General features: G+C 42.0%; 1 protein-coding gene and 1 long non-coding RNA gene across 2 annotated transcripts in view; one reads left to right on the top strand and one right to left on the bottom strand.

The window, feature by feature from the left end:
• Positions 1–21,815, top strand: part of BOD1L1 (biorientation of chromosomes in cell division 1 like 1) — a 441,087-nt gene that overhangs the window by 354,115 nt on the left and 65,157 nt on the right. The window contains 1 exon segment of the mRNA XM_029590831.1: positions 14,594–14,667. Within this exon segment, the coding sequence (XP_029446691.1) occupies positions 14,594–14,667 (74 nt within the window).
• Positions 78–11,506, bottom strand: LOC115085161. Its single transcript, XR_003854749.1, has 3 exons — positions 11,328–11,506; positions 11,189–11,209; positions 78–186 (listed from the first exon to the last, which is right to left on the bottom strand). It is a non-coding gene; the product is annotated as an uncharacterized LOC115085161 (long non-coding RNA).

Here is a 21,815-nt window from a genome sequence, read left to right on the forward strand (position 1 = left end):
CATGGACTGATCTAGACCCAACAGTACTTGATAAAGGTCTTTACAACGAGTGCTCAGGCAATGCTTACATTTAAATACCTTGAAATAGACAGTGTCTCCAGGCTGCACGTCTGGTGCCTTGGTATTTGGTGGCTCTTTGAAGACAGGAGTAATCTGCTGACAAATTTTCTTGGTTTGATGGTGCAACTGTGATACAAATTGTAGAATTAGTTCATCTTGTGCAAAATTCAAATCCACTGGCAACTTAGGTATGGTGGGTACAGGCATAGGTCTGCCAAACAAAATCTCATGTGGAATTAGTCCATGCTTACTATTTGGCTTTTTTCTTATACTCATCAAAACCAAAGGTAAAGAATCTGGCCACTTAAGAGAAGTCTTATCACATATTTTAGCCAGTTTTATTTTAAGATTCTGATTTATCCACTCAATTAGGCTGGAGGCTTCCAGTATGTAAGGGCAATGTAAATATAGTTTAATCCCTAATGCTTTACCCTATTCTTGTATCACCTGTCCAACAACATGATGATCTCTGTCACTTTCAATAACTTCAGGAATTCCAAAGCGAGGTATAAGTTCCTTTAACAGTTTTTTTTTTGCAACAGTCTCTGTGTCAGCCTTAGCTATAGGAAATGCCTCGACCCACCCACTTAAAATGCAAGCTACCGTGAGAATATATTTCCATTGTAACATCTGTATCATTACAATAAAATCAATTTGCAATCTCACAAATGGGCCCCAAGGAACGGTCATATGTGAGGATGCAACCTATAACACTTTCCCTATATTATGGATTGTGCAAGCAGAACATCTTTTGACCACATTTTGCACTATAGACCCCCAACTTAGGAGCCCAGCAGTGAGTGAGCATTTCTTTCATTACTCCTGGCTTTTCATTACTCCTGGCTTTTCCTGTACTCCTCATAAGGAGTACAGGAAAAGCAATAACCGTAAAGAGAGTACCTGGAAAGCTATAACTACAAATGCTCATAGTTTGGGAAATAAAATCCCAGATCTGCAGGCCCTAATGACAGAGGCAGAACTGGACATCGTTGCTATCACAGAGACATGGTTCACAGAATCTCATGATTGGGATACGGCAATACCAGGCTATAACTTGTTAAGGAAGGACAGAGTGGATAGAAAAGGGGGAGGTGTGGCTCTTTATGTCAGAAATAATATCCAAGCATCTGAGCTGCAAGGAAGAAGCACTATGGGTCGACCTAAAAACAGATGATGGAGCATCCATTTATATTGGAGTGGTTTACAGGCCGCCAAACCAAAAGGAAGAGCTGGACAGAGATCTGGTTGAAGACATCCATAAGATAGGTAAGAAAGGGGAAGTGGTGATCGTTGGTGACTTTAATATGCCAGATGTAGACTGGAAAATCCCATCTGCAGAATCTAAAAACAGTAGAGCAATAGTGGATGCCATGCAAGTATCTTTGTTCAAACAAATGGTATTGGAACCCACAAGAGAAGGAACTATTCTCGACTTAGTGCTCAATAATGGAGATATCGTCTCTGATGTCAAGGTGGGCGCCCACCTCAGCACCAGTGATCATCAAATGGTATGGTTTAATATCACTAAAAGAATATGGAAAAGAAGCACAAAGACCAGAGTTTTACAGTTCAAAAACACAGACTTTGAGGAAATGGGGAAGTACCTAGAGGAAGAACTAAATGGATGGGAAAATGAGAGAGATGTGGATCAACAGTGGACCAATCTAAAAGGAGCAATCGCCAAGGCAACTGCTCTATATGTTAGAAATGTAAAGAAAAGCAAAAGAAAAATGAAACCTATCTGGTTCTCAAAGGAGGTGACTGACAAAATTAAAGCTAAAAGAACTGCATACAAGAAATACAAAAGATACCAAAGGGAGGAGCACAAAGAAGAATATCTGATTCAACTGAGGGAGACTAAGAAATTAATCAAGTTGGCAAAAAGTCAAGCGGAAGAGAGGATTGCCAAGGAGATAAAATATGGTGACAAAACATTTTTCAGATACATCAGCGAAAAGAGAAAAGTCCAAAGTGGTATAGTGAAATTGAAAGATGAAAATGATCAATATGTGGAGAGAGACGAAGAAATGGCAGAAATATTAAACGAATACTTCAGCTCTGTGTTCACTAAAGAAGACCCTGGAGAAGGACCATCTCTACACAACAGGAAACTGGAGAGAAGCGGAACAGAGGAAAATCCATTTACAGTAGATAATGTATGGGAAGAGCTAAAGAATCTGAAAGTGGACAAAGCCATGGGGCCTGATGGGATTCATCCAAGGATACTGAGGGAGCTCAGAGATGTGCTGGCGGGACCGCTGTGCGACCTGTTCAATAGATCCCTAGAAACGGGAGTGGTGCCGAGTGATTGGAGAAGAGCGGTGGTGGTCCCGCTTTACAAGAGTGGGAACAGAGAGGAGGCTGGTAACTACAGACCGGTTAGCCTCACTTCAGTGGTGGTAAAAGTAATGGAGTCACTGTTGAAAGAGAGAATAGTGAACTATCTACAGTCAGGAGAATTGATGGACCAGAGGCAGCATGGATTCACCAGAGGAAGATCCTGTCAGACAAATCTGATTGACTTTTTTGACTGGGTAACCAAGGAATTGGATCGAGGAAGAGCGCTCGATATCATATACTTGGATTTCAGCAAAGCTTTTGATACGGTTCCGCACAGTAGACTGGTGAATAAAACGAGAAGCTTGGGAGTGAGTGCCGAGGTGGTGACCTGGATTGCAAATTGGTTGACGGACAGAAGACAATGTGTGATGGTAAATGGAACCTTCTCTGAGAGAGAGCGGTTTTAAGTGGTGTACCGCAAGGATCGGTGTTGGGACCGGTCCTGTTCAATATCTTTGTGAGCGACATTGCGGACGGGATAGAAGGTAAGGTTTGTCTTTTTGCGGATGACACTAAGATCTGCAACAGAGTGGACACGCCGGAAGGAGTGGAGAGAATGAGACAGGATCTAAGGAAACTGGAAGAGTGGTCGAAGATATGGCAGCTGAGATTCAATGCCAAGAAGTGCAAAGTCATGCATATGGGGAGTGGAAATCCGAATGAACTGTATTCGATGGGAGGGGAAAGGCTGATGTGCACGGAGCAGGAGAGGGACCTTGGGGTGATGGTGTCTAATGATCTGAAGTCGGCGAAACAATGCGACAAGGCGATAGCTAAAGCCAGAAGAATGTTGGGCTGCATAGAGAGAGGAATATCGAGTAAGAAAAGGGAAGTGATTATTCCCTTGTACAGGTCCTTGGTGAGGCCTCACCTGGAGTACTGTGTTCAGTTCTGGAGACCGTATCTTCAAAAAGACAAAGACAAGATGGAGGCGGTACAGAGAAGGGCGACCAGGAAGGTGGAGGATCTTCATCGGATGACGTACGAGGAGAGATTGAAGAATCTAAATATGTACACCCTGGAGGAAAGGAGGAGCAGAGGTGATATGATACAGACTTTCAGATACTTGAAAGGTGTTAATGATCAAAAGACAACAACAAACCTTTTCCATAGGAAAAAAATCAGCAGAACCAGGGGTCACGATTTGAAGCTCCAGGGAGGAAGATTCAGAACCAATGTCAGGAAGTATTTCTTCACGGAGAGGGTGGTGGATGCCTGGAATGCCCTTCCGGAGGTTGTGGTGAAGACCAGAACTGTGAAGGACTTCAAAGGGGCATGGGATAAACACTGTGGATCCATAAAGTCAAGATGCTGCCAATGAAGAGTGGGTGACTCGCCAGAATGATGGCTACTGCCTGGAGTCAATACCCTTATTAAATAAACATACACATGCTTACTGTGACTCCAACATCGCTCTAAGCTTCAACAGCAAGAGGAAATGTGGAAAAAAGGATTTGCACTCACAAAGAGGGGAGTAGCTGGCTTGTTACGGCGGTTACTACCCCAAATCAAAAAAGCCTGATACTTCACTTTCAATGCATATACAGCATAGTTCTTTGATTCAACGGCAGGGGAGAAGAAAAACTGATACTTCAACGGCAGGGGAGAAGAAAAACTGATACTTCACACATCCAGCAGAGCTCTCTGCTTCAACGGCAGGGGAGAAGAAAAGAGGGTTCGCACTCACAAAGCGGGGAGTAGCTGGCTTGTTACGGCGGTTACTACCCCAAACCAAATGTGCCTGATACTTCACTTTCGATGCACATCCAGCATGGCTCTCTGCTTCAACAGCATGGGAGAAGACTGATACTTCACGCATATCCAGCATAGCTCCCTGCTTCAACGGCAGGGGAGAAGAAAAACAACCGATAAGGGCTGTATAACATAGTCTGGGTAAAACAAATAAGCATGGGTGTAGCTTGCTTATTGCGGCGGCTACTACCCCTAACGAATCAAGCTAGATATTTCACTTGGATGCAGCTCCATCATTGCTCTCTACATTAAAGGTGGGGGTGGAAGGAAAATAGAACCAAGAGCTAAGAGAAACAGATAAGTATGAGAGAAAAAATGTGTGAAGCTTGCTGGGCAGACTGGATGGGCCATTTGGTCTTCTTCTGCCGTCATTTCTATGTTTCTTGCTAGAATAGGAATGGGCATGAACTACCTTACACAAGAAAGATGTTAGAAGGGGTAACAGGCAATGCACTTGGGCCCCTTCATAAACCATCAGGTGCGTTGGTGCCTCCTTGTTTCAGCCACAATGCATACTCATGAGCAGCACCATGTTGTAAGGTCACTTGCTCAGGTATGTGATAAGAAAACAAAATAGTTCAATGTGTGTTATGAAGCAAAGTCCAAGCTGTTCCACGTGCTGCTGCATCAGCAATGGCATTGCCTTTTGCTTCAAAGGAATCTTCTTTGGAATATCTGGAACACTTCACCACAGCTAACTGTTTAGGTAAAAACATAGCCATTAATACATTTCTTACATATTGAGAGTTTTTAATGGGAGACCCAGAAGAAGTAACGAAACCTCGGCTCTTCCACATAGCTGCAAAATTATGCACAACTCCAAAGGCATATTGAGAAGCCATATAAATAATTGGTAGCTATGACATCTTTAGCTCTCTGACAGGCTCTTTTTAATGCCACTAATTCTGCTATCTGAGCTTAGTTACACTGTGGAATGAGCCTTCCTGGTTCCATCACCTGAACAGGAGACAAATAGCATAACTAGCAATCAAAGCTCCTGAAGGATCATGGCTACAGGAGCCATCCACAAAAAAGATATCTGAATTTTGAATAGGGACATATAAAACATCAGGATGAAATCTAGCATTCTGCTGCACTACATCTTCACAAACATGCAAGTTTCCAACTTCTGGGATGAGCTGCAGTGATGCAGGATTTAAAGGAGGTGACCGATGAGTAGTTAAATTCTGCTGTCCTGTAAGTAAAAGTCTATAATGAGTAAATCATGCATTAGATAGTAACTGAGTTTTGGAATGGTTCAACAAAATCATGGCAGAATGTGGGATATATAAATGTAAACTGTGACCTAGAACAAAAGGCTGGGCCATCTCAACAAGATGTGCAGCAGCTGCTACAGTTTTCAATCAAGTAAGGGAGTGCCTGAGCAACTGAATCTAGTCGATGTAATAAATAACCACATAAGAACATAAGAAAATGCCATACTGGGTCAGACCAAGGGTCCATCAAGCCCAGCATCCTGTTTCCAACAGTGGCCAATCCAGGCCATAAGAACCTGGCAAGTACCCAAAAACTAAGTCTATTCCATGTAACCATTGCTAATGGCAGTGGCTATTCTCTAAGTGAACTTAATAGCAGGTAATGGACTTCTCCTCCAAGAACTTATCCAATCCTTTTTTAAACACAGCTATACTAACTGCACGAACCACATTCTCTGGCAACAAATTCCAGAGTTTAATTGTGCGTTGAGTAAAAAAGAACTTTCTCCGATTAGTTTTAAATGTGCCCCATGCTAACTTCATGGAGTGCCCCCTAGTCTTTCTACTATCCGAAAGAGTAAATAACCGATTCACATCTACCCGTTCTAGACCTCTCATGATTTTAAACACCTCTATCATATCCCCCCTCAGTCGTCTCTTCTCCAGGCTAAAAAGTCCTAACCTCTTTAGATCTATGATGTCCTCCATGAGGCTGAATTAAGACCCCCTGACGTAGCTCCCTCTTGTTCATGGCAAAACAATAAGACAAGATATAATTTGGAAGGCCTAATGCTGGGGTGGATGCTAGGCATTGCTTTAACACAGAAAAGGATTTCTCTGTTTCTGAATTCCACAGTATTAGCTATGAGGAAGAAATCTGAGCTCCCTGTAACAAAGTATAAAGTATACAGTGGGCATGTCAATTCAGCAAACTGCAAGATCCATAATCTGCAGAAATTTACTAATTCTAGAAAAGACCATAACTGTTTAAAAGTAACAGGCTGTGGGATGTTTAATATAGCCTGTACACAATCTGATGTTATTGAATGAGAATCCTGTGATATTTGAAAACCCAGATAAATGACCGTCAGAGTGCAAAGTTGTAACTTATTCTTAGACACTTTGAGCCCCACTGTAGCTAACTGACGGGCCGATACAGTAAGGTGTGGTAGAAAGAGCTGCGTTAGTGCCGGGCGCACCCGCGTTCGCTGCACGCACACTCTGGATCACATACCGCTCGATACTGTATTTAAATGGCATGCAAATGCAAGCCGCGTCCAACGCGCATCCGTGACCTGAGCACCCGGCTGGATGTCCGAGGTCACGGTGTGCGACGTCCGAGGTCACAGCGTGCACATTACCTTTTAAAGAATAGGGAGCCATGGGGAGCGCCCGCTGTCGCCGCCGGCTGTCCCCGGGAGGAGGGGAGAGAAGACCGGGGCTGCTCCGGAGCTGTCAGTGCGGGAGATGGACGCGGCCAGGGCAGGTGAGCGGGAGCTGGCGGAAAGTTTGCCCGATTCACTTCGGTCTTGTCCCGGGGAGTTAGGGGGTCAGGCAGTGAAGCGGGGCTGGCTGGGGCTGCTCCGTGGCCTGTGAAATTTTGTCTCGGCTTGCCTGACGCTCCACACTAACGCAGGGGTAGGGGTAGGCGGCAAATTAGCAGGTTAAATGCGTGGCAAAACTGCAGGTTTAAAAAGCGATAATCGGGGCCACGGGTGGAAAGGGTTACCCGTTGATTTAAAGAGGCGGTAAGGATGGGTTAAAAGGGATAGTGAATCGCAGGTTGGACTAATGCGGCCAAATTGTGAGTAGAAAGCGGGTTAGAAGCAGGGTAACCGCGGCCGCACTTTACTGTATTGGCCTGTGAATGAGCAGCTGGGTTGTCTAACTGTGACAATGTATGTTAAGCTGAGCACATAAGAAGGTCATCAATATATTGAAATACAATATGACATGGAAATATGAATGACTTCAAAACCATGTGTAAGGCTTATGAAAAAATAGATGGAGAATGCACAAACTCCTAGAGCAACCTGGTCCAGGTATACCTCTGACCTTCAAACGAGAACACAAATAAATAGTGTGACTTGGGGGAAATTTCAGTAGAAAAGTAGGTAGAGCATAAATCTACCACTGTAAACATCTGGGCCTCAGGTAGGATTATAGGAGCATGTAAGGATCCGGTACTATTGGAGTGCTAGGTGAAACCACATCATTAATCCAATGGAGATCCTGTACAAACCTCTACTTGTCAGAATGAGATTTCAACATAGGCAATATAGAATAATGCAAATTGAATCTGCAAGCAACAATTTTATTAAAACCCCTTGAGCCAGTAGATCCCTTATCACTGGCTGAATTCTCTCTACAGCCTCAGGTTTCAATGCAAACTGTGGTTTCCATGGCAACCTTTTGGCTGTATTAACTGAAATCTCCACAGGATCAATATGTAAATGCCCTACATCATTACTTCCTTTAGCCCACAAGTTGTCAGACACTTATGAAAGATCTATATCAGGGGGATGCACACATGTAGATGAAACTGGCCCCAAAAAAGCTGAAGGGGCTGTATACAAAACTGACTATACCATACAAAATTTTTCTTCTGGTAAGGTAAGAAAAATCCCTTAGGAGAGCAAGAAATGGTGCAGTTCAATTTACATAATAAATCCTTTCCTAATAAGTTCAAAGGCGAAGAAGATGACAGGAAAAAGGCATGTGATGTTTACAGAGAACCTATATGTACAGGTACTGAACAGGACAGAGGGAGGGTCTCCACATTATTAGTTACACTCACAACCTTTACCTTCTCAACTGTAAATGGAATTGCTGATGCAGATTCAGTTCGTAATGTATAACCAGAAGCTCTGGTATCCACAAGGCATTTAACAGGTTTTCCAGAGACTGACAGGACAAACATAGATTAAAATTGAAGAACAGAAGACAGAATAAGAGCAGGAAAATTCCTGACAGTCTCCGTGCACTCTTAGTAGGCATATGGCATTTTCATTATATCAGTGCTAAATGGTTTGGTGGCTGGTGAGAGTATAGAATGACTATTCCATTGTAGGTGGCGAAAGAGGTGCCAAGAGAGGACAATCTCTTTTCCAATGTCCAATTTCATGACAGTAATTGCAAGGGAGAAGACACCGGACAATCTCTCCTCTTCCTCTGAATCCTCCTCTGCCTCTTCCTCTGCCACCTCCATGTGCCCCACAAGCATTTTCAAACAGATTTATTTATAAAGCCATTACGTTATCAGCTTGCACTGCCTTGGCTGAAATCATTTGTTCATAGCAAGTCTGTGCAGTTGTGCAAACTTTAGACTGAGTTTCTTTTGCCCAAGTGATGCATGCATTTGCTGCTTTCTCAATTTAGGATTAAGCCCCATAAAAAATAATTTGTCAAAGCTTCCTGGTTAGCTTCTTTTGCAGGAACATCAGTTCCTGAATATGTCACAAATAATGGGGTAGATTTTCAAAGGGTTACGCGCGTAACCCCCGAAAACCTACCCCTGCGCGCACCGAGCCTATTTTGCATAGGCTCGGCGGCGTGCGCAAGCCCCGGGACGCGCGTATGTCCCGGAGCTTTCAAAAATGGGCGGGGCCAGGGGCGTAGTGGCGGTCCGGGGGTGGTCCCAAGTCCTCCGGCACAGTGGCCTGTGCCGGGGGATGGTGCGCCGGCAGCCGGCCGGCGCGCACAAGTTACACCTGCTTCAGGCAGGCATAACTTCTGCAACAAAGGTAGGGGGGGGATTTAGTTAGGGCTGGGGGGTGGGTTAGATAGGGGAAGGTGGGGGGAGCGTTCCCTCCAAGGCCGCTCTGATTTCGGAGCGGCCTTGGAGGGAACGGGGAAAGCCATCGGGGCTCCCCTTGGGCTCGGCGTGCACAAGTGTGCACCCCCTTGCGTGTGCTGACCCTGGATTTTATAATATGCGAGCGGCAGCGCGCACATGTTATAAAATCGGGTGTACATTTCTGCGCACTGGGTAGCACGCACAAATGTACCCCGCGCGTGTAACATTTAAAATCTGGCCCAATTCCATTAACCTGCTCAAATAGCTGGCTCCTCTGTAGTTAACATTTTACACATTGTAATCTTAGACTGATCTGTTTTAGGAAGAAAACTTTCTTAAAGCTGTTTTAAGTAAATCCTCAACTTGGTGACAACTGGGGCATATCAGATTCATTGGGAGATTTACCCCTGAGGACCATTTAGCTTTTTCAATCAAATGGTCACGCACATCACGTGGCAAAACTAATATCAATAGCTGATTGATATCCCTAAATGTCAGAGCATACGCCTGAATAATACTTCTAAAATTTGGTAATGAACTTTTAATAGCCAATAAATCATTATATGACCAAGGAACATTGTACACCATTATTAGCAGCTGAGGTGGTACTAGGTACCTCACGTAAAGGATACATGCCTTCTTGTTTCCTTTTGAGCAGTCTCTGGCTTTCAGTGATTTTTCTCTGAGAATTATGTTTACAATCATGAAATTTACTGCAACATTTTTCAAGTCCCAGATGTGGAGATGACACTATTTCTTCTAATGAAGTTGTTTAAGTTATTTAAGGCTTTGCTCAGTTTCTCAGTTTCTGGGCTTATACTTAAATGAGGATAAGTCTAGCTGCTTGAACTGGCTGCATCTGACTGTGGAGTGACTACTTGGGAATCTGAACCACTCTGGCTAAAGGTGCAATATTTAGCCCAAAGGACTTTGCTCTTTGGACCTGGGAGAGTATAATCAGGGCTTCTAACATAACTATTAGGGACTGATCATGATGCATTACAGGAGCTCATTGCATCTCAAAATATCCCCCTTAATATGCTGGAGCCGCTAATAAATCTACTTCAGGAGCAATTAGAGGTGACTCAACAAGTTTAGATACAGTCTCTAATTGTTTAACAGGATATAATGAAGCGGAAGAATACCATGGCAGTAGATTTTCATCCCTTGTTACCTTAGGCTTATGTTTTTGTTCTTAAGTCTTTTAATTGGGCTTTAGTAAATTCTAAAGTCATTTTTTGTTTTCTGCATAGTATCTTTAAATCCTTCATTAATTAATTTTGCTTACACAAGTATGCTTCCTGCCACCACATCTGAAATTTACCAACTTCATCCAGTAAAGCTGAGTTCAATACCCCTTTCAAATATTGTTTTATTCCAGTCAAAACTGCCTTCCTCTGGAAATTGCAATTTAAGATTATCCTTAGTTTTTAAATGCCATTTTTAAAAATATTTTACAGTCACAGGCTTGAATTTCTCCCACATTTAACGAGAAGATATATTTGGCTGTGGAAAGAGCAAAGAAGAGCATCCTTCCATTGTAAAAAAAAAAAAAAAAAAGTTAAATCAAACGTATCTTATTCATATCTGCAAACAATCAAAAGCAGTCACCCAACACTCCTAAGGGTTATGCCAAGTGATGCTGTCTCTGCTCTCTTCTCTTTTACAATCATCCGTCATAATCACATACACAAGCATATGAACCAGAGCAATAAAAAGAAGAAATATAACGACCACACTAGCAATATCAATCTTTTGCTAAGCCATAACAGAACTACCAAAAAGGGCTTTTAACTCTTAATCAATAGCTTCTAACTGATCAAACCCTAGGTCATCCAGTTACTACAGGTCAATCTAGGATACCCAATGACCAGTCCCAGTTACTGGAGTACAACTGGTAAAATGTAGGTAGGGAATAATCAAAAATTAGGTGCACCCAAACCAAACCTGAAACAAAAAGATATCTTAATCCAAAACATAATAGTTGAAAATACACCAAATACAGACAAATACAAACACTCACCTTATTGAAAGAGTACAACAGCTGCCGGACCATAAGGAGAAAGGAGAGTGAAAGAGAGGAGAGACAAGGATCCACATCAATAATGCCACACAAGAAAAAAAAAATAACAGTGAAGAAAAAACAAGATGGAAATACTTACAGCAGAGAAGACGAAGGAGCAGTATGGAATGCAGTCGTCCAAGATAAAGGGTTTATGGTACCATCTGTGGAAACTTTAAAAACTATTAGATCCCTGGGCCTTCTCCTAACGTAAATGAAATAATGATCACACCCAATAAGTATTACAGATTTGATATGTGCATACCAAGAGAATCTCTGACAGAGCAAGTCAAAGGCAGAGTTCTAAAAATCACAGGAACAGCCTTTTCTCTTATACTCTAGAAATCAGCATGAATTATATATCGCTGTATTCTTAGGTCATCTTGACCTGTAAATTTCCATTTTTCTTTTTTTGTTTTAAACAAGCATAGATAATTACTTTTTGGAATACTTTTATATTTGCATTGTTAAGCATGTCAGAACATCTTTCCTTTGTAATCTTTAACACTTTTCCCTCTTTTATCCCAACCCTAGACTTCTGACATTAACATCTGCCTGCACAGCTGTGATACATTTCAGACAAACTAAATATATTCTAATAATGCTAATCTCTACATTGCAGAATCACTGACCTCTGGCCCACTTTGTATACTTACCAGTGTATCAAGCAGAAAGCAGAGTTTGGCTAATCACGACAAGATGTGTGTGCAAGTATCTATGCGCCTGGTCACACGCCAGGGTATATTTTAGTGTAAAGTTACTTCTGCTATGGAAGAGGTGTAAGTCTCTATTTCCAGGCATCTCTGAGGTGTTTGAGGGGTCTGGATTAACTGGAGGGGGAGGAGTGCAAACTAAAGAACCCGGAGGGTTTAGAGATCCTAGCTGTAGACCGGGCAAACTGGTGGACGAACTGGTGAAACTGGTCATGGTGTGGATGCATGCCTGTTATAAAATTCCCTCACTTACATGGCTCAAAGCAGACATTGCACTGCTGTGTGCACATATTTGTAAACTTAGGATCACACATACGTGTACTAGGGCTATTTTATAACATGCAGATGTATGTGCTCGCAGGATATAAAATTGCTGCATATCTGCCCACGTACCTATATACACGTTTATTTGCGTCTATGCGCCCATTTGAAAGTTACCATCCCTAGGTGTTTGTTCGGTATGGCGTGATATAAATTTAGTAAAATAATGAAATTGAACAACAGCCTGAAGGACATGATGTGCTCAAGGTAGCTAATCCGTAGACAAAGCAGTTGGAAAGGCTATTGGTGTGCTTGTATGCGTAAATAGTCATCACTAGCAGAAAAAGGGAAGAAATAATACAGCAATACAAAACTCTGGTGAGAGCCCACCTTGAGAATACTGTATCTAACTTTGGAGCCCACATCTAAAAACAGTTAGATGTGGCGGGTTAGATGTGGCGGGTTAACAGTCCAACGGAGCGCACTGTTAACCCGCCATTGGACGCATGTTTTCCCTTACCCCTTATTCAGTAAGGGGCCGAAAATGCGCGTCCAACCCGCCGAACCTAATAGCGCCCTCAACATGCAAATGCATGTTGATAGCCCTATTAGGTATTCCCGCGCGATTCACAAAGCAAAATGTGCAGCCAAGCCGCACATTTTGCTTTCAGAAATTAGCGCCTACCTTTCTTCGGGTACCGGGAAAGTGCACAGAAAACAGTAAAAACTGCTTTTCTGTGCACCCTCCGACTTAATATCGCCATGATATTAAGTCGGAGGTCTCGAAGGGTAAAAAAAAAAAAAATTTGAAGTCGGCCCGCGGCTGTCTGGTCGAAAACCGGACGCTCAATTTTGCCGGCGTCCGGTTTCCGAACCCATGGCTGTCAGCGGGCTTGAGAATCGATGCCGGCAAAATTGAGCGTCGGCTGTCAAACCCGCTGACAGCCGCCGCTCCGGGCCAAAAGGAGGTGCTAGGGACGCGCTAGTGTCCCTAGCGCCTCCTTTTGCCTGTTTCTTCCACCGGGCCTCATTTAAATACTGAATCGCGCGCAAGGGCGAGTGGCCTGAGCGGGCATTCGCCCGCTCTCCCTCGGACTTTACTGAATCGGCCCGATAGAGAGAATTAAAGAGTGCAGAATATACAAACACTGAAAGAAAGAAGAGAGATGACAGACATTTGGATCTCAAGCAATCTTTATTAAGTTACCAAAAGGTGCCATTTGCCATAGAATTAAAAGCTCCAAGAGAAGCAGTCATTAAAAAAAAAACTGATATTGGGTGAGTGGGCAGGGGCTTTGAAAAGGAATGTGAGGAAATGTGGACACCTGGAGCAAACTTTCAGCAAAGATGGTAGGACAGATTTCATGAATGCTTGTAATATACAGAAACAGATGGTGGTAGTAGGGAAAGGAAGAGAGGAAATCTGAGATTGAGTAGGATCTGTTACAGAACAGAAGGTAGGTATCAGTGGCCAGACTGGGTGGACCAAGTAGCCCTTATCTGTTGACTTTTCTATGTTTCTGAGATATATATCCATTGTGTTTGCAACTTTAGAGGTAGATATATTATCCAAATGTACATTTGTTCTGTATTGATATGATATATATTCTAGGATTGATCTCATTGCTATTTCACTTTAAACGTTTAATGATTAATGGGTAGCTTAAAAAAGTAAATACATTTTCAGTAAAGCTATATTTGTGTTTCTCCAAGGGGTAAGCAGGATGATCAACCACACAAGTGGGTGTCGTCACTTAAAAGCCTAGAAGACTTTTTGGGTCATGCATAGGCTTGCCCATGCTACTGCTGCCATTTTTTGTCCATGGAGATGACAGATGTTTTTTCCTCTGTATTTCCACTGACATTCTTCTAGTCTATGATATCTAATAGGCTGGAGAGAGCTACTCTGGCTTCATACCTGGATGGGAGACTGAATGAATATTGTGTGATGTAGGAAGAGATGCTGGTGTCTCAGTAGAGGGTATTTTTCATTTTGATGTATTAATGAGCCAGTGCTTCAGCAAGAGGTTTGGGCACTGTGCTTCTGAGTATCCTTATCAAGATCCTATCTGCCCTACAGATATAACATCCCTAGAGACTTTCATTTTCAGTTTCTATTTTATTTCCCCCTAAAATTTATTAGTGTTTATTACAAGAATAAAAATAGAAGAAATAAATGGAAGAAAATTACTTGCCATTTTTCCAAATAAATATCATTTTTTTCTTCTTGTAATAAACACTAATAAATTTCCAGGAAAAATAAAATAAAAATTGAAAACGAATGTTCCTATAGATCCCATAATAGTTTCAGAAGAATAGAGAAGTCAGTCAGTTTCCTTTACTTTCATCTAAGCTCATAATCTTTAATAAAGTCATGTCTTTTTTATAATAGGGAACATGTGCAATGAGCAAGATGCACATGAAAAAGCAGAGCAGAACCAAGAAACAAGTATGAAAGAGGATGAGGTAAGTGGTTTATTTTTGTTCTAGTAGGACCATATGTGAGAAACTGCTTGTTAACATGTCTTCCCCCATGACATTTGAGACATAAGAACATGCCATACTGGGTCAGACCAAGGGTCCATCAAGCCCAGCATCCTGTCTCCAACAATGGACAATACAGGCCATAAGAACCTAGCAAGTACTCAAAAACTGTCTATTCCATGTTACTGTTGCTAGTAATAGCAGTGGCTATTTTCTAAGTTAACTTAATTAATAGCAGGTAATGGACTTCTCCTCCAAGAACTTATCCAATCATTTTTTAAACACGGCAACACTTAACTGCACTAACCACATCCTCTGGCAACAAATTCCAGAGCTTAATTGTGTGTTGAGTGAAAAAGAACTTTCTCCAATTAGTTTTAAATGTGCCACATACTAACTTCATGGAGTGCCCCCTAGTTCTTCTGTTATCCGAAAGAGTAAATAACCGATTCACATCTACCCGTTCTAGACCTCTCATAATTTTAAACATCTCTATCATATCCATCCTCGGCCGTCTCTTCTCCAAGCTGAAAAGACCTAACCTCTTTAGTCTTTCCTCATAGGGGAGCTGTTTCATCCCCTTTATCATTTTGGTCGCCCTTCTCTGTACCTTCTCCATCGCAACTATTATCTTTTTTGAGATGCGGCGACCAAAATTGTACACAGTATTCAAGGTACGTTCTCACCATGGAGCAATACAGAGGCATTATGACATTTTCCGTTTTATTCACCATTCCCTTTCTAATAATTCCCAACATTCTGTTTGCTTTTTTGACATGGTAAACATACTAGCAGTTACATGCGCTATGCTTTGTTTAAGGTAGTAGGAGGATGAATTCTTTATTCTACAAAATCTTTGTTTCTGAACTGCATCTTTCCTGTACATAAACTTTTATATTTAAAGTTGAATTTTCAATGTTGTATGCATAAAAATCTGCATATACTTGTGCATATGCTATTTTAGAAACCTACTGCATACACATGCAAGTAAAGGTGTGCGTAAAAATAGAATGGTCTAGGAGCGTTCCATGAAAGGCCAACATTTACACATGCAAGTTGCTATTTTATAAGAGATTTAAGCATGTAGATTTGGTAGCTTACTCATGCATATTTACACCTGCTCTTTATCTGGCGTAATTGATTGTAAATGTCTTAAAAGTGAAATACTGACTAGGTCAGGAGTCTGGGAGAAATGGGAATTGAAGCTGAAGAGCCAGGAGGGTCTCGATGACCAGCAGATTGTCTAGGCAAACTGGTAGACTAATTGGTAATGCTGGTCATGTCATAGCCACGCATGTTAGAAAATCTCTCGACTTATACGTGTAAAACCCAACTTACATGGGGTAAATGCTTGTAAATTATGCATATAAAATCTCCATGTTTATATTTTTAAAATTAGAAGTAAAAATATGCAAGAATAGTATGTTTGCAGAAGCAAGCACCATGGTGAGAGCAGGGGCAAGAGTAAAAAGTTAACACTTTCCAAGGTTCAATCTCTCAGGTACATTTGGATATTTTATTAGATATACAAGTAGTATGCCGGATAAATCTTTGAAGTGTTACCTATCCAGCTAACATTGCAGGGTAAGTCTTAAATAGAACTACTTATCTAGATAAGTAGTTCTATTTATTTGAGACTTATCCATCTATCTTACTTAGCCTGATAAATAGCACTATTTATACTTCTATCTTACTTATCGAGGCATTCATCAAAATGTGTTAGGGCATTCTTACATTTAGTATGCAAGTAGGAGGAATTTGAGAGGAGATAAGGCGACGGCGATGCCCGGATTTGAAAAATCTGAGCCATTTTTTCATGGCGAAGTTTCCTACCTTTCACCGTCATTTCTTGACACTGGGCACAAGAGGCGATATCATGGTCTCCACCCAAACAGCGCACGCGCTCGACGTGCGGGTCCGTGATCGACATAGTCCGGTTGCAGGCCGGACATTTTTTGAATCCGGAAGTTTTCTCCGTCGACATCCGTCGATGATTTCGGATTCCTTTTTATCGAAAAAGAGTATGATGTTTGTCACCAGCCGGTAACAAACCGAGCGAGACCCGTAAAGGGTAAAAAGTTAAAATTTAAAGTTTGTCGTTGTGAGGTAACTCACGGGGCTCCTGGAAACCACGATGCAGCTAGCAGCGCGGAAAAAAGAAGACTGGAGTGAGACCCCTGTAGCAGGGAATATCATGGCATGCCGGGCATGCTCAGTAGCCTCAGGCAGCCAGTTAAAAGCTTCTAGAAACTTGCCAGAAGTTTTCCCGCTTAAGGGCTCCGTGGATGACGTCACCCATATGTGAGGACTAGCATCCTGCTTGGCCTGGGATAAATGAGGGTCTGCTAGCACGAATGCAGTAGAGTAACGCGGGATTTTACATCTGAAAATCTACACCTTTTTTTCTTTATGTTGTCCTTGCATTACTGGGGCAAAAATGTTTTTATCGCATAACCGCACCCTTATCGTGTGGAGAGAGAGCGAGCACTTTAATAGGGTGACTGGGACTCTCTAAGTAGCACTGTAGATGGGCACATTCAAGTTAGGGTGGGTTTGGGGAACGGTATTACATACAGAGTCAGAGAAATTCACTGCAAATTTGATATTTCTGAAGAATTTATATCATTTGAATCGATGAAAGGCACAACAAAATGTGTGTTGCAATATTTGTTTGTGCGATGCGGTAACTCTACAATTTTCCTAATCACACCAACTTTTTTATCATGGGTGCTATTTCTGCTATATTTATAGCATTTTGATGAATCTAGGCCTTAACTGGATAAGTAGTGTTTTTAAGATGTATCTGGCTTAGCAGCTGAAAAGCCAATACTTAGCTGAATAAGTCAAAACTTATCTGGATAAGTGCATGTATTTTAATAAACTGCACATATCTTATACGTGCAAATTATAAAATACAAAAGTAGTTTTTGCATGCCCATATCCACACGTATATTGGCGCTCTTGCGCGCGCATGTTATAAAATCCAGGGTCGGTGCGCACAAGGTGGTGCACACTTGTGCACCTTGCGCGCGCTGAGCCCTAGGGGAGTCCCGATGGCTTTCCCCATTCCTTCTGAGGCCGCTCCAAAATCAGAGCGGCCTCGGAGGGAACATTTCTTCTGCCCACCCCCCGGCCCTATCTAAATCCCCCTGCACCTTTATTTTATTATTTACACCTGCCTCTGGGCAGGTGTAGGTTGCGCACGCGCCAGCCGAGTGCCGGCACGCGATCCCCGGGGCCCAGCGGCAGTGGTGAGGCCTCTGGCCACGCCCACTTCCCGGCCACGCCTTACCCATTTTTTTATGCCCTGGGACATACGCACGTCCTGGGGCTTGCGTGCGTCGCCGAGCCTATGCAAAATAGGCTCGGCGCGCGCAGGAGGTGTTTTAAAGGGTTATGTGCGTATATTACGCGCGTAACTTTTTTAAAATCCACCCCACTGTATCTACTTTATATACTGAAGAGGATTACTTAAACAAAGAAAATTGTTACCTTGATGCGTTTAAAGAACTGAATCTCAGCGCTTGTAATTCCTCTGAAATTCGTCTGAAAGTGGATAGGCTTTTTGGATCAGTCCTTATACAGAGATCCCTTTAAAAACCGCGCGAAAAATTAGAGCGAATATGAGAGTGACATCATATCCTTTGTCACGGAGAGGGTGGTGGATGCCTGGCATGCCCTTCCGGAGGAAGTGGTGAAGACTAAAACTGTGAAGGATTTCAAAGGGGCGTGGGATAAACACTGTGGATCCATAAAGTCTTGAGGATGTGAATGAAGAGAAGAGGCATGGGGGTGGCTTGCGGGAATGACAGCTACTACCTGGTGATTAATACCCTTATTCAATAAATATACACACGGTTAATGTGACGCCAACATTGCTCTATGCTTCAACGGCAAAGGAAATGTGGGACAAAGGATTTGCATTCACAAATAAGCATGGGAGTAGCTTGCTTGTGGCGGTTACTACCCCGAACCAATTAAGCCTGATACTTCACTTTGAATACATAAACAGTGCAGCTCACTGCTTCAGCTGCAGGGGGGGATGAAGAAAAGATTATTTATATTCAGACAACCAATAAGGACTAAATTGCACAGGCTGGGTAAAGAAATAAGCGTGGGAGTAGCTTGCTTATTGCAGTGGTTACTACCCCTAACCAATTAGGCTTGATACTTCACTTTTATGCAGCTCCAGCACTGCTCTCTACATCAGTGGCAGGGGTGGAAGGAAATTAGAACCAAAAAGTTACCAATAAAGGGCCCTGACCTCCGCGGTCAGAGTAACAGATAAGTATGAGAAAAATAACTGTGAAAGCTTGCTGGGCAGACTGGATGGGCCGTTTGGTTTTCTTCTGCCATCATTTCTATGTTTTTATATCCTCCCTATGCATTATATTTTGAATATTTTTATGGTATGAATTATGAGTTCTCACAGGACAAGCAGGATGGTAGTCCTCACATATGGGTGACATCATCAGGATGGAGCCCAATCACGGAAAACGTCTGTCAAAGTTTCCAGAACTTTGACTGGCCCTGCTGTAAGCTTCAGCGGCAATGAGGAAATGTGGAAAAAAGATTTGCATTCACAAAAAAGTGGGGAGTAGCTTGCTTGTTACGGCAGTTACTACCCCAAACCAAATAAGCCTGATACTTCACTTTCAATGCATAGCCAGCATGGCTATCTGCTTCAACGGCAGGGGGGGATGAAGAAATGTGGATCTATATTCAGGCAACAACCAACAAGGACTGAATTACATAGTCTGGATAAACAGATAAGCATGGGTGTAGCTTGCTTATTGCGGTGGTTAATACCCCTAACTAATTAAGCTATTTCACTTAGATGCAGTTCCAACACTGCTCTCTACATTAATGGTGGAGGTGGAAGGGAAATAGAATAAAAAAGGTTACTAAGAGCCAAGAGAAATAGATAAGTATGTGAGAGAAAAAATAAAATTGCGAAAGCTTGCTGGGCAGACTGGATGGGCCGTTTGGTGGTCTTCTGCTGTCATTTCTATATAGATATAAACACACAAAAACTAAAGAGGTTTTCTTTTTTTTCCTTCTATTTTCTTCCAACATTTTACTTCATGACTCCATGTCAGGTAAAAAGCCATTTAAGTATTGTCCGAAGTATAATTTTAGGATGACCATTCTTGGTTTCTGTGACCGCTGTCTCCACTGTCTCGGCTCATCATATGATGTGTCTGACTACGTGACTTCTGGTTGTATGTGACTATGGGTCCTATCTCATAGGGACCTAAAGCTGAAGCATTATCTCAGTTCATTACAGCTTGAAAAGAAGAGAAGAGTATCCAAGGGACTAACACCTAAAACTTGCAGGTCATTCTGATAAGTAGTGCTGAAACTCTCCTAAACTGAATCACTCAGGCGCCAACTCAATTATTCATGCACTGAGTCTTTGGTGCAAAAGCTATCACGGCATAAGATGTCTCAGTACCAAAGAGTTTACTGTGTAATCTCCTTCCAGTATTATGATAGCACCACACTATTTGGCACAGAAATCTTCCAAGTAAGACATAGCACCCTTTTTTATTTCATGGAAAGGACACTCCAACAATTTTGGTACCTACTTCAGACTTATCTTCAATAGCAGTTCTACCTTCTACTGAGCACCATTCTTTTATTGAGAAGATGTGGTTGGACTTGGTTCATAAATATTTGAAAAGCATCCCTACAACTCATCTAGCTCAATTCGATCCTACTCTAGAATCTTTGGCTAAATGGTTGGAATCCAAGTAGTCTTATTCTTCCTTTTCAAAAGAGGCAAGAGAATCCCAGCTGTGAAATCACGAAACTCCATTTCTTAAAAAAAAAACAGGTCAACCTCAGGAAGATCTTGCAGTTGTCCTGTCAGACTCCCAGGATGATTCTCACCATCTTATGACTCATTCTCTTACCACTTTGAGAACAAATCTACAGGATTACCATGAGATCCTTTCCTTGAGCCATCCAGGAGCATGTCTGCACCTGAAGATATGGCCTACCCAGGTTTTTTTGTGTGTGTTTTAGGGTTTGTTTGTTTTTTATGTGGGTTTTTTTTTTTTCAGAAAATAGCAGCTTCCATCCCTTTTAAAGTTCAAAAAGAGACTAAATCTGGAGAGAGCAATTTTTTTTATACTTGAAGTATATCCAAACTTCCACACAAGTGATAGCAGTTCCTATTGACAGAATTCTACAGGAGCTTCAGTCAAGAATGTGGCAAACCCCAGATATAGCATTGTCAATAGCTAGAAAATTGGGCCTCAAATTTAAAGACCAAACTGTTTGGGTCATAGGAAGGCTTAATTTCCAAACAAATCATTTGTTAAGGAGTCATCCATCAAAAGTCAAATGTTTTAAAACACACTCTAGTACTTCTCCGAGGAAAGACACTAAAAGTTGGATAGCATTGCAAAGAAGACTTTACAATTAGCCATGCTAACATCATGAATATCAGCTTGCCAGTTTCATATGGTTCAATCTGTGTACAATATTTTGCAGGAATTGTGGGATGCCTCTTCTCAACTTCTTTCCAACTTTCAGGGTCACTTTATTTCACATTTAAATGAAGCAGAAGAGAGTTCGAAACATTGTATATGCTCCTCCTATGATGTAAATGGTGCTGCCTCAAGAACTTCAGCAATTTCAATAAGGGCCAGAGACTGATTTGGTTAAATATATAAGGACTTTTTAAAAGATATATGTGAGAAATTAGCAGATGCTTCCTGTAAAGGAGACAGTAGACCTGATCAAATATCATTGTTCTACACTCCAAACTCTTTTCAATAGGTAATGTGGATCAGTAGACACAAATCAGAAAATAGCAACTTCAGTCTTACAGAATACAGTTATATTCGCACAGGAGATAACAGCTGTACCCTTACCAAAGCCATGTCCACAACAGCAGCATCAGCAACAGTAGGTCAGACACAACCAATATTTAATTAATCATCCTTACAAAAACTTAACACTTATTTTTGTTTACCAGGTGCACTCTTTCCCTCATTTGCAATGAGAAGCCCTTCTGATATAGGGAGGCTTCAGTATTTCATTTATTTAATTTTATATTCCATCATTTAAGTACTGTAGGTATTTCCCTATCCCAGAAGGCTCACAATCTAAGTTCGTACCTG

The sequence above is a fragment of the Rhinatrema bivittatum genome, chromosome 1 (assembly GCF_901001135.1).
Source record: "Rhinatrema bivittatum chromosome 1, aRhiBiv1.1, whole genome shotgun sequence".
Classification (NCBI taxonomy): Eukaryota; Metazoa; Chordata; class Amphibia; order Gymnophiona; family Rhinatrematidae; genus Rhinatrema; species Rhinatrema bivittatum.